The sequence below is a fragment of the Balaenoptera borealis genome (genome assembly GCF_965194805.1).
Source record: "Balaenoptera borealis genome assembly, chromosome: 18".
NCBI lineage: Eukaryota > Metazoa > Chordata > Mammalia > Artiodactyla > Balaenopteridae > Balaenoptera > Balaenoptera borealis.
Genome location: NC_138877.1, coordinates 9,759,097 through 9,772,152, shown reverse-complemented (window position 1 = coordinate 9,772,152; position 13,056 = coordinate 9,759,097). Strand labels below are relative to the sequence as shown.

At 40.6% G+C, this 13,056-nt stretch overlaps 1 protein-coding gene and 1 pseudogene across 6 annotated transcripts in view; both read right to left on the bottom strand.

The window, feature by feature from the left end:
• FRY (FRY microtubule binding protein) overlaps window positions 1–13,056 on the bottom strand; it is a 329,207-nt gene that overhangs the window by 66,387 nt on the left and 249,764 nt on the right. For all 5 annotated transcript variants that reach the window (XM_082366277.1, XM_082366278.1, XM_082366279.1 and 2 more), the window contains 5 exons: window positions 12,149–12,405; window positions 11,533–11,679; window positions 10,196–10,364; window positions 9,140–9,230; window positions 3,145–3,227 (listed from right to left, as the gene is read on the bottom strand). In XM_082366277.1, the coding sequence (XP_082222403.1) occupies window positions 3,145–3,227; window positions 9,140–9,230; window positions 10,196–10,364; window positions 11,533–11,679; window positions 12,149–12,405 (747 nt within the window). The remainder of the gene's footprint in view (window positions 1–3,144; window positions 3,228–9,139; window positions 9,231–10,195; window positions 10,365–11,532; window positions 11,680–12,148; window positions 12,406–13,056) is intronic.
• On the bottom strand, window positions 3,730–4,605 carry LOC309616098 (large ribosomal subunit protein uL22 pseudogene; annotated as a pseudogene). Its single transcript has one exon. The product of its transcript is annotated as a large ribosomal subunit protein uL22 pseudogene (transcript).

Below are 13,056 nucleotides of genomic sequence, written 5' to 3'. Positions count from 1 at the left end.
TTCGATGCCGCTGGTCCAGTGTAGGACGCTGGCCTTAACAGCTAGCAGAGCTGATGGAGGGGATGCCTTCCTATGGCGAAAACTGAGGCTCCAAACCCAGACAGGGACTGGAGCCAAGCACAGCCCGCTTCTCCTGGGATGTGAGCTAAGGGAGTCTCCGGGGGTTAAGATCAGGAGTCACCTCAGAAAGTGACTCTTGACTCTTTCTAACACACAAGCAAATGAGCAACTAGAAACCTGTCACTCTATGCCATGAAGCTTGGCCACATTTTTAGCCCAGAAAAAATTTAAAGCAGGTATAACAGTCACTCAACTTAGTCCACTCGGTAAACTACCTACAGGATGCATCACTTTCAGCAAATTACCTTCTTGAATAACTGTCCAAGGTGAGTTAGTTGCAAAATGCACTTCTAAATAATTAGTTACTCTACAAAACTAGAAAGGGGAGCAAAAATGGGAGAACACTGAAGAATTAAAAAAAAAAACCAAAAAAAACTTGTGAGATCTCTGTTAGGAAAGGACATGCTATTTTTTGTTTCTGATATTCTCAGATGTATATCCAGTCAGCAAAAATGTGCTGCTAGGGATTAAGTTGACCTAAAACTGATTTTCTACAGTTAGGCCTAAACTGCTATGACTCAGCTGCTATCCAACTTAACTAGTTGTATCCTTATTGTGGGGTTACATACATTAGCATATGGCCTTGGAAAATAATCCAGATATGTTAAGTAGTTCTGAAAAGAAAAAAAGTTTACATAACATTGGTAGAAAACTGCTTTATAGACCAGGTCTAAATCAGTTTGCTTGTCCATTTTACTCAAGGTGGTATGGTTTTTTAATAAAAAATACATTTAGGAGGTACACAGCATCCTTATTTTTGGATAACCCAGACCATGAAGCCCTGGGCCACGAGGTCTCTCCTGATCCCTTCTCACTCTTCTTACCCCTGCTGATACCCTCAGGAATTCAGGGAGGAAATAACTGCCCTTAACATATACCAGACAGCTGGCCGTAAGGTTTTGGAATTGAGCCTGCTAACCTTTGCTTCTCTTGTGGCATACTCTTGTATCCATCATTGGGTAGCTGGAACCAAACACGCATCTGGGAGGACCCAGTTACCAAAGTCCTGAGGGTATTCGTGCCTTATTAGACACACTGCTTCATCCAAGACAGCCAAAGTCAAGTTCTAGTACTTGAATGCCTGGGAAAGGATCTTAGCATATAGTTTATGTACTTTCTGTGATGAGGATCTGTTTGAGAAGCTTGATTCCATTTTTCTCTTTCAATGAGTAATTTAAGATTTGAGCTTCAGCACCCAAACTACTTTTCTGTGAAATCCAATTTCCCTAGTTAATATTAGTAACCTTGTGAAGAATATTACTGACACCTGACTCAATTAAATTCAAGTTCTGTACCCAAAATTTCCCATTAAAATGCTGTTTATGCTGGTATGACAAAGTTATAAACATTTCTGGGTAAAATAGAGGCCATAATGATAATACTAGACTACTCTTTATGCCTTATCTGCATTCACAGTAGTCTTTCTTTCCCTTTATAAATACTTCTACTACTTTTTCTTTTTGTCCCTAAAGTCAGTGATCTGAGTTTATACAATGACACAACTATTAGCTTATTTTGTTATAATTATCCCCTGAAATTCACTATTTTAAAATATATAAGGAATATGAAGTTTTAATACCAGAGGGCTCTGAAGATGTATTTTCAAAATGATTGTTACTTTGTTACGGCATTTTCTACCAAATTCTGGGTTGTGTACCCTGAACAAAGAGATACACTTCGAAGGAGTCAACTGGTCAAAGTGCAACAATATTCCTAATGTAAAAGCCACAGTCACAGAGAGCTTTGCTTTGTTATATCATGCCTGTCACATTCTGGGGGAGTCAGGATTTGACTGCCTAACCTTTTCATGATTCAGTTTTTCTGTCCTCAAATTCTGCGTTACCAAATATTGCATAGCAATGACTTTTCTTGAACCAACAACTCCATTCCTCAGGCACTGCTCTCTTCATCTATAAAATCTGGTCCTGCCTAGATTCAACTGTTTGGTGTCTGGATGGCAGAGCCCCTTGATGGGGCACAGAAAGGAGGGAAAATGCAAATAGCTTTTTTTTCTTCCCCCTAATCTCATACTGACCTTTCTAGAAAAAGGTTTTACAGGGACATAGTTAAAACTTAACCCAAGTATGGCAAATATATGGATTTTAGACATTCCTCCCATTGGTATTTTGAATGGCGGAGAATTGCCTGTCTATATTTGCATTAGGAAGTAAAGTAAGGGCAACTGAAATGTGGTGTCATTAGAACTGCTAAGCTCTTACCCCACTCTGCACATTTCCCGTAAGAACAAAACAACTCAAAACAACCACTACAAAGGCCCAATGCACTGACTTACAAAATGAACCTAACTCATGAGATATCATATTACGATTTCCACCAAAATAGACAAATAAGTTCTACCAGATAGTTTACCGATTTCCTTAGCATACCTAAATGTCACTGGGAGTGTTCTTTGGTTCCAGGATTTCTGTAACTTGTGAACAAGTAATACCCATCACCTTCTGAGTATCTACACAACCTGTCCAGGGCTTAAACAAAATTAATGAATGCACTGACCTTTTTGGTTTTTCCAACTTCCCAAGGTACAATGAAATTTTTGTGATAATTTTATCTCCCAGTCTGGCAAGGTTTTCACTTGGCCACTGAGACTGTGCCATTGAGATATTCAATGTGAAAACAAATCTATCCTGGGTGAGCTCACTCACAAAGCTTAAAGGTTAAATCCACTCCCAAGACAGGTCAAAAAATTGAATGGAAACCTTTGTTTTCTCATGAGACAATTTCTTACTAGCCTTTCCCCAACTGCATCACCAAGGAAAAGGGCCAAGAATACAAAAATATGGTTTTAGGTAGTAGCTTGAAGTTGTAACAGTTTTGATTCATGCACTGCTTGGCTTCTTTTTACTTTAAGAGGCTGACTTGCCCATCTACATAGTTGGATTAAATGGTTACTTAATACTTATGGGCCCCTTTTTAGTGATTAGAACAAGAATAATCAAAATACTCATTTTCTATTCTCCAGCCCTTTGCTTTCCATCTGAATCCCCCCAGTCTGTTGGTACTTACTTTTATCCTCATCGTACGATCCTCCAGAGCTATTGCTGTATCTTGACTCCAGACGGGTATGGGCTCTAATGACGTTACTGAACCTTCAAATACAAGAACAACCATCATGAGATACTAACATGTGTGTATGTGCTGTGACACAAAAAAAACACACTATTTTTGGGCAGCTAGTTCTCATGATCCTTTTCCTAAAAGAATACTGTAAAAAGTGTACACCAAACATTCCTTTTGTCCTCAAGAGGGCCATTGGTCACTCTTGCTCGGGAGCACAAGTTCAAACTTTGAAAAGAAACATTTTAAGACTAATATTTGAATTAAACTAGAAAATTATAACAATTGTTTGGAAATAAAATGGGCATGCTACTGAATAACATGAATCCTTTATTCACATGGTAACCTGGCATATGGGAGGTGGTCAAGAAATAATTGCTGAAGGATTGAATAAGTGAAAGGAGATAGAATTGGAAATAGTTGGAAACAAAAATAGTTTCATAACAAATTTTGGACTTAACCAGCTTTAAAGTTTTCCTTAAAATGTTTTTAGGAAAAGGTACTAGTGGAGGTGTAATATAACCAGAGGGACTCTTTTTTTTTTTTACTTTTATTTGCATTTATTTTTTGCAGCATTTATTCCTGGGCCATAAGTTTTTGTTTCTTCAATTTCTTCTGGGATATCTTTTTCTTCTGGGCAACCTCCTCTTCTGGTTTAGGAACAATCTGTTCTTTTTCAGTAAGGATCATCTCAATGTGGCAGGGAGAGCTCATGTATGGGCTGATCCGACCATGAGCTCTGTATGTCCTGCGCCGCATCTTGGGGGCTTTGTTCACCTGGATATGCTCAATGACCAGAGAATCTACATCTAAGCCCTTAAGTTCAGCATTACTCTCTGTATTTTTGAGCATGTGCAGTAAAAATTCAGCACTCTTCTTGGGCCACCGAACCTGCGTCCAGCCCCACTGTTTGGCCTGGGCACACCTACCAACTCCACCATTGTAACGACAGAACGGCACACACTGCTTCTTTAAAGTGACATCCTTCAGATACTTGGTGGCTTTTCGGATATGCATACCCTTAATGGCCTGGGCTGATTCACGAGTGTTCTTAAAGTGAACACGAAGATTTGAACCTCTCGACTTGCATGACAGTTTATGTACTAAATGCTGCCCGCAGCTGCTCAGAGGGTAGTTGTTTTCATGATTAATCCAAAGGTGTCCTAAGAAATGCCATCACCGCAGCCATCCTTCTATCCACTGTTTCTTCCCGTGTGCAACTACCAGTGACTACAGCAGTGTTGACACTAGACTAGTGACACGGACATCATTCCTTTTACCCTCTCAGGCCGCTGACCGGAAAAGGAGGACCAGAGGGACTCTTTCTGTCTGGTCTCTCTTGTGGCTTAAGAAGTAATCAAAAAAAAAAAAAAAAAAAAGAGAGAGAAAAAGGTCGAAGTATAATAACTTCACATACATTAACTCATTTAATCTCACTCACTCAACTTTGAGATAAGCATCATTTACTTTGCAAATGAGGAAACAGGCCAAGTGAGGCTAAGCAACTTGTCCAGTGTCAGGCCGAGGAAGGTGGCAGTACAGGGACGCTTTTATTGCCGTGTTGCCTCCGAGAATGGGGGACATGTGATATCAGGTTGAGCTCTCGCTCACTAGCTTGGTGACCCTGGGCAAGTCCTTTACCTCCTTGGGGACCCTGTTTCCACACCTGCCAAAAAGGAATAATAATAACACTTCACCATTTATTTCACCCAATCTTTTGTTGGGACTGCTGTGGGAATCAAAAGAAATGATGTGAGAATTTCCAAAACTGCAAGTCGCCATCCAACCATAAGGTATTAATTATTATACCGCTACCTTGGATTTCTAGAATGCCTTTTCAGGGCACCAAAGACTTACAAATCAATAGCATTTTTACCATCTAAAGAGCTATAAGGTCAGGCAAGGGTGTGGATGAGGGGAAGGGTGGGTGAAATGGTACATCTATATTTACTTTACATAAAATGATACAAAGTGGGTTTTATCTACATTACTAACTGGGTGTTCTGTCCTAACTGATAGCAGATCAACACTCTATTTCCCTCTGGAACACCAGAAAATACACGGCTGTAGCTGTCCTCATCAATGTATGGAGAAAGAGTGATATTTCAGGAAAATGTACTGGAGGTACCATTAAGATGCTACCTTGTCCCAGGGTATAACATCAGAACACTGCAACGATGATTTGGATTTTCTGAATATAGAAATGTATTGAGTACAAAGCCTTTGGTTTTATTCACTCTGTAGATATCTGCAGCAGCTTTTTTTTTTTTTTGGTCCTGACAAGCCATCTTTCTCCTGGTAACTTTGTATTTCAAACATTCTTCATTCTCTTATCTTTTGGGCTATTAATTTGTGAATCCATAAAACAGAAGATGGAGGACATCTGCTTAGTTTCATATAAATCAGGCCACGTAATTGTCTAAATTAGGCTGGTACTTATGAAATTGGAAAAGTGACAAACCTATTACCTTCTGAAGAAGTTCTACAATCATATTTATGCTGATAAATGCAAAGATATAAACAGCATATGCAGAGCCCAGACATCATTCAACAGGGAATAAAAACAGAGTGATGAAAGAATTCCACATCTGGAGATTTCCACAGGACAGAGAGCTTTGCAGCCTTCCTAGCTATTCAAGAATTGTGATATACGTCAGTTTTACAATCGTGCTCGGGAAGGCCAGGCAGGGAAGAATTATAGAATGGATGGCAATTCTTCTCTTTTCCTTTTGAGATAGATCTAAATGATTGCTAGGAGGAGTTTATGAGGCCAAGATGAAGGGGAGGGGCAAGCCCCTTCCAGACTGTTCTCTTTATTCTGGAGAAGGCTGAAACCACAGAGCAGGGAAGTGTACACTTGGCAAAAAGAAAAAGTAAAAAACTGATTCCCAAGAGTAAAATCTGCTGTGTTCATTTGCTTTCCTGGGTTGAAGAAAATAATTTTGGGTCTAGGTCCTAGAGGAATTTCAAGGACTAAGTAGACTGAACAGTCTTTTAATATAAAGGTACATGTCTTAGAAATGTATCATAAAAATAGCTCTGCTAAGAGAAAAACGAGAAGCACGAAGTGTTTCCCTAAATTTTCTCTTGCTGACTTTGCTCAAATTAATACTTACACAACTTTCTGTGGATTACTAATCTCTATCCCTGTATCAACACAGATCACCAGAAACTTACATAGCTAAAGTTTATTGCTTTTAGTTCCTTATGAACAATCCTTTCATGGCTTTTATTAATGGTTGATGTATTAAAATTACTTAAACGGTTTGTTTCTGCATATTTTATGAACTGTTATTTTAATTAAAAATATGTGTTCACTTTATTGTTTAATTTTAAAAACTACATGATAAATACTTCTTAGAGCTTAGGCATACTTACTTAGTAGCTTCCAATGAATTGCTTTTGTTTGTTTATTTTTTGATGTACTGAAAGTTACAACATTTGCTCTATTTTTCTTTTCTTACTTTGACTATTGAGGAACTCAATGTTAGGTTAATATTAACTTTTAGTAGTTCTCTTTAGGACTTTTGACATAACTATCTCACTTTCCTTTTAGCTTGACTCTTTTTCTTTTACCCTGGTTTTACTATAAGTTATCTAAATTTTATGTCAGTAGGTACGGTATTATTAAATATTTCTGAATTATATCTAAGAACCATTAACTAGTCGTAAAGAACATGGCATCAGGGCTGCCGCTTTGCACAACTCCACGGTGCCCCCTGGAGCCCAACAATGCATTCTGGTGACTGGTACCCCGGGAGTTGTGTCACACAGCAGCCAGGTCATGAGTATTTGTGACCAAGATTATCTCTGTAGGCTCTTTGTCTAGAAGGATTGTAAAGAACAGCGTAAATAACTGTCTTGTGTAATGGGGTTAGTAAGAGGGAGGGAGAAAGGGGGGCTGGAGGGTGTCTGGACAGCTTATCCACCTCTGGGGCTGTGATGTTTCTCCAATTTTCATTCACATACTGAATACACATTTAAAAAAATGATTACTATGTGCAGCATAGTAGGGTAATCACTGAGGATAGAAATATGTATAAGAGCTACACAATCTGTTTTCTAAGAATGAAAATCTAGTGGTTGAGACACAAGCGTGTTTACAAGTATCTATAAATCAACATGACAGGGAGGAAGGCGATAAGTAGATTGCAGAGAAAAAAGATACTTTAGGCTGAGGGCACAGTCTACCTTCAAAGAAAAGACAGACTATATTAGAGAAATAGCATAGGTGGAATATAGGGTCAATGGAATAACAGTATCCTTTGTGATAGAATATTCATATAGGTATGATCATACATATAAATATGACCAATTAATCTACCTATAGGTAGATAAACAGATAGAGTCAGTATGAAGTAATAGATGTGCACAAATATGTAAAAATGTGGGTAGCACCAGGCTTTGTAATGGCCAACAGAGATGTGATGATAGAGCAGGAAAGCAAGAGATAAACAAAGCCTACTACAGATATTCTCTGGCTTCTTCATTTTAAAGGCTACCACTAAAAATTTAGGCAGGACACTCAGAACTCTGGTCCTAAAGGGGCCTTTGTAATGAGATGTTAATGTATGGAAATGTATCACCTTTCTACCCTTAATACAATTGACATGAAAAATTCAGACTACACATTAAATGATAAAGAATGCTACACTCCCACCAGAAAGTAGAAATATCTTTAGAGAAATATATGATTTTTTTTTTTTTTTACCATGAGGGAGTTTTCCAAAGAAGGTACTGGCAAATATAGATGAAAAAATAACACATTAATTAATAATCTTGTACTGTCATTGATGTATAGAGTATGAAAATTATCTACTTCTGAGAAAGAAAGGCCTTTATTGGAGAACTGTAAAGGAAAAGGTCTATAATTCATGACCTACTGAGTTAGAGCTTTTGATCTGAAGGCAAGCTCACAGGATGAGCATCTGCCTAAAGGCAGTGCAGCCAGCCAGTAATCAACATGTTGAGGAATTTGATAAGTGCCTAAATTAGAGAATGAACTTTCAGAACTCCAGCCCCATGTCAGATAATCTTCCACCTGTAGCCCCTGATGTATTCTCGTGTACAGGATGAAATCCTGAGGATGGTCATGAAGCACCTAGGGGCTTTTTAGGCTAAATGAATTATTTTCATTATTTGATCCACTAAATTTTCTCCAGTATGAATTTCTGAATATCTCACCCTTGTTATTAATTTCTTATGGGACAGGGCTCCCCATTACTTTTCACTAGAAAATATTCAACCTAAGGAGTTTTCAACACCATGAGAATCATTCTAATTTTAATTTTCAAATTTGAGTCCTATTATCTCTTTTGGTTTGTCTCTCTGCTCTTCATAACCAACTGCAGGAAATAGTGATCCAGATTTTGCTTACTTATGGGTAGCTCCTAGACAACGTGAGGGCAGAAATACGAACAAGAGAAATATTACCATTAAAGAGCTAATAGGAAGGGGATTGAGACTTCTTTTAGACAGTGTTCTTCGTTAACCCAGAGGTGACAGAGTAAAGGTAAAAGAAGAATGATGATGTTTCATAGAATTCACCTCAAGATAACTACTCTATCTCTAAGAAATTATTCAAGACCCAGATTTGAACATTTCACGTGGAAATTCCCTCTAACTCCAGATGGTCTGTGCCCACTAGCAGAACAACCTGTGGTTTTTATTAAGCCCTGGGGTAAGTAGGCTTCAGCCACCAGAACAACATCTCTCTTAATCTTTCTCTCCTCTGGCTTTGCTCAGCAGGAAATTGTTATCTTTAGGGATATACAGAGCAGAGTCTGAAAGTCAATCTGTGTTTCTAAAAAACAAAGAAGGATGTGTGTATGTGTGTGTGTGTGTGTGTGTGTGAAATTTATGAAGCCCCACAAATTTTGCTAATGCTTTGTATAGACAATTGCTGAAAGTTAAGCTGGATATTAAACCAAATTTGTGCACCAACCTCTCATCAGATTCTTTCAATATCTTGCTCTCCTCAGCGTCTGGGAAACTGTCCTGGCCAGCAACCACTGTATTGCTGCTGGAGGTGGTTCCTGTAGATGGGATTAAAGAACAACACTTAGAAAGAAATTCCTGCGATGGGGTCAAGCTCAAGTCTCAAGTAATTCCAGGAAAGGATTTCCTGTAAAATCTGTTTGTGAGATTCCTTACATCTTCTGCACAATCTCAGACATTCTAAACAACCTTCCAAGCCTGCCCCACTGAAATGGAGAATCCCAGACATCTGTTATGGTCAAACCAAATTCCTCAACTCTCTTATAAAGCGAGGCTGCAAACATTCTTGAAACCCTTTCTTCCTGGCTACTTAGGTAACAAGCTTATTTATAGTGGCCAGCCCTGCTGTTAGCTGCTTTAGCATTTCTGGGTCCAGGAGTTATTAAACGAATGTTAGTGAAGCATTTCCAAGTACCTAGAGCTTCTGATCCCTAGGCCACTGCTTCTTCGCAAGAACACTGCTCTGGCAGCAGGATGTGGGGCACACAGAGGGCATAAGAGACCAGGGGAGGAGAGAGGTTTGAAGGTAGTTACAGTGTTAGGTGAATTGAAAGGAAGATAGCATCAAGGAATTTGAGGAGGGTGGTATATATTTCATAAAATGATGCTGAGAGACCAATTTATTGAAAGTGATAACACTGGTCAGGGGGCATTTTAGTAAACCCTGGGAGAATAATAGCCAAGAGAATTCCATCGATACAAGAAGGAAGGTCCAGAAATGAAATACCTAAACGACTAGTGTCCACTCTAAGCTCAGCCTAAAGCAAAAAGCTCTGTGGCATGTGAGTCCCTGGATCCCGACTACTGGTTATCCTTACAAAATCATTTCATTCATCAGCCAAGGCCCTGAGAGTCTCAGCTATCCTTAAGCCGTCTTTTAAATGAGTGTATATGCAGGAATAAGAGAAAGTAACAAACACATACTCATATCCTTTCAATGCTCTACATAAAGGTAAATCCAGAGCTCCATGACAAGGTGTCTACCCAGCCGCCTGTGTCCTACCGGAGGCTGCTGCCGAGGCCTTGCTGCTGGCCGCGAAGCGGTAGAAGGGCGGGTTGTCACAGTGCTGGACGATGGGGTTCACCGGCTCCGTCTGCTGTAGCTCAAACAGAAGCTCCTCCATGGTTTGAATGGTGTTATTACGGCACAAGTATATGGCCACCTTTTTAATCTGAGACGAAAAACAGAACACAAGGGATATCTTCCAGAGCACGCCCGCAAGAATGTTAGGCTGTCGACAGCAGAGATGGTAACCCGTTCATTTTGATGACCACATCATCCCCCAGGAGCGCTCACCCTATAGCTCATCCTCCTTCTCTCCCAGGAGGAGTCAAGTGTCTGGGTTAAAATTCACCCCTTTTCACATGCACACCTGATAGGAGTGTGTGGTTAAAGGCCTTACCTTCCCTAATGGCTGAGTTTACGAAAGTTACTTTGGGGATAACTTGTGGGCTAAACATGATTCTATCTAAACTAAAAACTTGCCATGTAAGGTCTTATCTTGAGAAAGTATTTTATTTATACAAAACCATGGGGGAAAAACTGCTAGCTGTTTCTGTTAAAAAAAAAAACAAAACCTCAGTCTCCTGCTACTTTCTTCTACCCAAGAAACAAACGAGTCTGAGCTGTCTGCAGAGTTTTAAGTTGCAAAAATAACTCTGGACTAAAGGTCTGCATCACCATAGCCCCCAGACCTGAGGCATGGAAGCTGTAACGCGGCTGATGTGACCCAGAACAGCCGGCAGGCACAGAATCTCTCAGAAAAGCAACCAGCGCACAGAGGCCAACTGAGTCAGGGCTTTAAACGTGTAGTGGTTTTGTTGATCACCTCACCTTTAAATACAAACACTAAGTGGTGGGAATCTCAGTAGGATTTCTCTTTGCTTCTTTCTCTCTCTTACCACCTGCCTTTGAAGAGACAAACTGGGATATTCTGCATTTTTATTGTTTGAAGAGCATCAGGATGTAAACATGAAACACTTTATTAGTAAAAATATAACGGGACACCTAGTTTCTCTTACGTAACGGGTGGGTCTAATGTTTCTAGAAGACAGATTTATAGGTAATTGTTAGAAAAATGTCTATGCCTAAATTCATAGGTTTCTGTGTCCAAAGTCTTAGAAAGGGGATGACAGAGGTGTCACTAGGACACTAGTCCGCATCTCAGAGGGGCAGAAGGGAACTTTTATATAATAGCTAGAAAGCTCACAGGAGATTAGCGTGACTGATGAAATCTGACATCTCTGTTCTACTTGGAGCAAAGAGCACATTCCGACTTGCAAACCGCTGATGGAACCACTGACGGAGTAACGACCACTGAAGGTCAGAGGGGCACTCACGTAGGGCAGGAGAAGCGTGTCACTGCTAACCCCACACAGGCTGATCAGGAACTGCAAGGAGACCCTCAGGTTGTTGCTCCATTTCTCGTTGTTGGCTAAAGCATTCCAGGCATTTTCCATTTCTGGTCCAGGAACTTCATCTCCATACTGTAACCAACAAAATAAAAACCAGCTCGGGAGACACATAGGAAAAACGTGAGGATGCAAAATGTCCGATCAAAAGTCATTTTAAGGGTCACGGTCATCTCAAAATCATAAGAAGGGGGAAAATGGCCATTCATCAGAAAGATGCCACTTTTTAGGAATTTATAATGCACAGATCACTAATGCACAATATTTATTCATATGATTTTTCAAATGTTAGGATGATGATGATGATGATGATTAGGATCACGATTAAAATTGTGGTGAAATAAACATAAAGTTTCCCATCTTAACCATTTTTCCGTGTACAGTTCAGTGGCATGAAGCACATTCACACTGTTATGCAACCGTCACCACCAACCACACCCTATTTTTGTGACTTTTAATGGTAGATGACACTTCCCCCAGGTATAATCCCGGGTTTCCCGGGATGTGGGAGCACGGGATGGAGGCGTGATTCCTTGGAGTTCACCTTGGCTGTCATGTACATGAGGTTATTCAGCACCAGGGACGTAGCTTCCGGGGAGCCCCAGCCACTGCCTTTCAGCCCGTGAGAAGCCGTCGCCTCTCCTTCCCGGTCCTTGACGTCGTCCTCTGGGCTGCTGGGACTCGACCCTGGGAGGAGCAGCCTGCTGTCCACCAGCTCGATGTTGTGCAGCCAGGGCAGCAGGTAGGTGAGCATGATCTGACGGCCGTTCGGGTGCGTCGTGGGGAACCGCTGGCTGACCTCTAGAGGGAAGGGCAGGGACCGAGAGCCACGTCATCTCATCAGACTAAACCGAAAGATGAACAGCAAGTGACAGATCCAACAGAGCCCTCCGTTTACAAAGCATTTTCATATACAGCAGCTCCCCAAGGCCATACAATCTTACAACTGAGGCTTGTCCTCCAGCCCCTCACTTCTCAGCAGGTGCTCCGTGGAGGAAAGTGAGAGCACAGCGGGGAGAGCACAGGCTTGGTGGGATGGGATGCAAGACCTCCTGGATTCAGATCCACTGCTAGTGGAAGAGGTACGTTAGGGTGGACAAAACAGGGGACTTGGAGTCAGAAGGACATGTGACCAGATCCTAGTTCTTCCACCTATTAGCTGCATGAGACTCTGGGATAGTTATTTAACCTCTCTGTTCCTCAATTTCCTCATCTGTAAAATGGGGCCCATCGGGTCCTGCATTGGGCGATTGTGAGGATTAAAAGATACAATCATAACGTGTATAATATACTCAGCACAGGGCCTGCCATCCAGCAGGCTCTTAATAAACAGCAGTTACGATTGTTGTAACAATGACTTACCTTTCAACTATGCCTATATTTTACAGAGTGCCTTGCATGAACCATTAGCTGTTAAAAAGTGAAATGCAAACTTCCAGGAAGAACAAACCC